Below are 1,104 nucleotides of genomic sequence, written 5' to 3' on the forward strand. Positions count from 1 at the left end.
AAAAAAAAAAAAAAAAAAAAACCTTAAATAAATATAATTTAATTACGTTTGAACATTATATAAAATACATGAAGATACCTTTAACTCATATCCTTAGAACAATAGCATTTGTATAGTCCTAGTGTTGAGTCAAGGAGACAAAAACTCCTTTCATGAATCTAAATATCAGGGCTGGAAAGATAACTCAGAGGCACAAGCGCTTACCTGACAAGCACAAAGACCTGAGTTCGATCCCCAGCCCCACATTCCATGCGGTCCAAACTCTGGGCGTGCTTTTATGAATTTTGTGAGTGGAAAAATTTGACATTAGCCAAAGTTCATGTGACTCTGGGTTTGGAGAAGGTCATGGAAGGGTCTACCACTGGAGTCAGATCTAACCAGGCAAAATGCTATCTGGAGAATCCCTTTACTGAATGAATATGATGTGTTCTTTGGTATCAAAAAAAGATTGAGAACAGTGTAAAGGTATTATTATTATTATTATTATTATTATACATTTTAAGGGTGATATGAGTTTTCCCTTGCTGGCTCGAACTTAGTTCAGTCATTACTATCTCTCATCTAGGACAATGGAGCAGTATGAAAGTACTATTTATCATGTTGAAGTTTTAGTGATATTTAATATTTTTTCTCATAGCTTACGTACTTCTGAGACCAGCTATCTAAATGAGGCCTTTTCCTTCTATTCTGCCATCAGACAGAGATCATATTATTCTCAAGTCAATAAAGAGGACAGGTAAATATTTACTTTGGTTCTATAAGGAAGAGGATAAATGACTTAAAATCTGTAGTCTTTGTGGAAATTGTACAGAAAAGACACATTTGTTTGTGACTTGCAATCATTTTTTCGGCTTTATTGAATGCCTGTCAGGTAACAGGCCTTCTAAAGCATGCAGAGGTATATGTTACTTGAAAGCGGTGATATTATAGATGGCATAACACATACCACAATGCAAGGTACAGTCACAACACAAATGAGGTTGGGATTCTTTCTTTAGAAAAGATGAGGATCGGGCTGGAAAGATGGCTCAGTGGTCTAAAGCACCTACTTGGAACAAGCTTGGCAAAGCACAGGGACCGCGGTTCAATCCTCCAGCACCACAT

General features: G+C 36.7%; 1 protein-coding gene across 2 annotated transcripts in view; it reads left to right on the top strand.

Annotated features, from left to right (window-relative positions):
- Scai (suppressor of cancer cell invasion) overlaps positions 1-1,104 on the top strand; it is a 180,717-nt gene that overhangs the window by 110,521 nt on the left and 69,092 nt on the right. For both annotated transcript variants that reach the window (XM_004641574.2, XM_023701633.1), the window contains one exon: positions 638-736. In XM_004641574.2, coding sequence (XP_004641631.1) covers positions 638-736 — 99 coding nt within the window. The remainder of the gene's footprint in view (positions 1-637; positions 737-1,104) is intronic.

The sequence above is a fragment of the Octodon degus genome, unplaced genomic scaffold, assembly GCF_000260255.1.
Source record: "Octodon degus isolate 3935 unplaced genomic scaffold, OctDeg1.0 scaffold00138, whole genome shotgun sequence".
NCBI classification, from domain to species: domain Eukaryota; kingdom Metazoa; phylum Chordata; class Mammalia; order Rodentia; family Octodontidae; genus Octodon; species Octodon degus.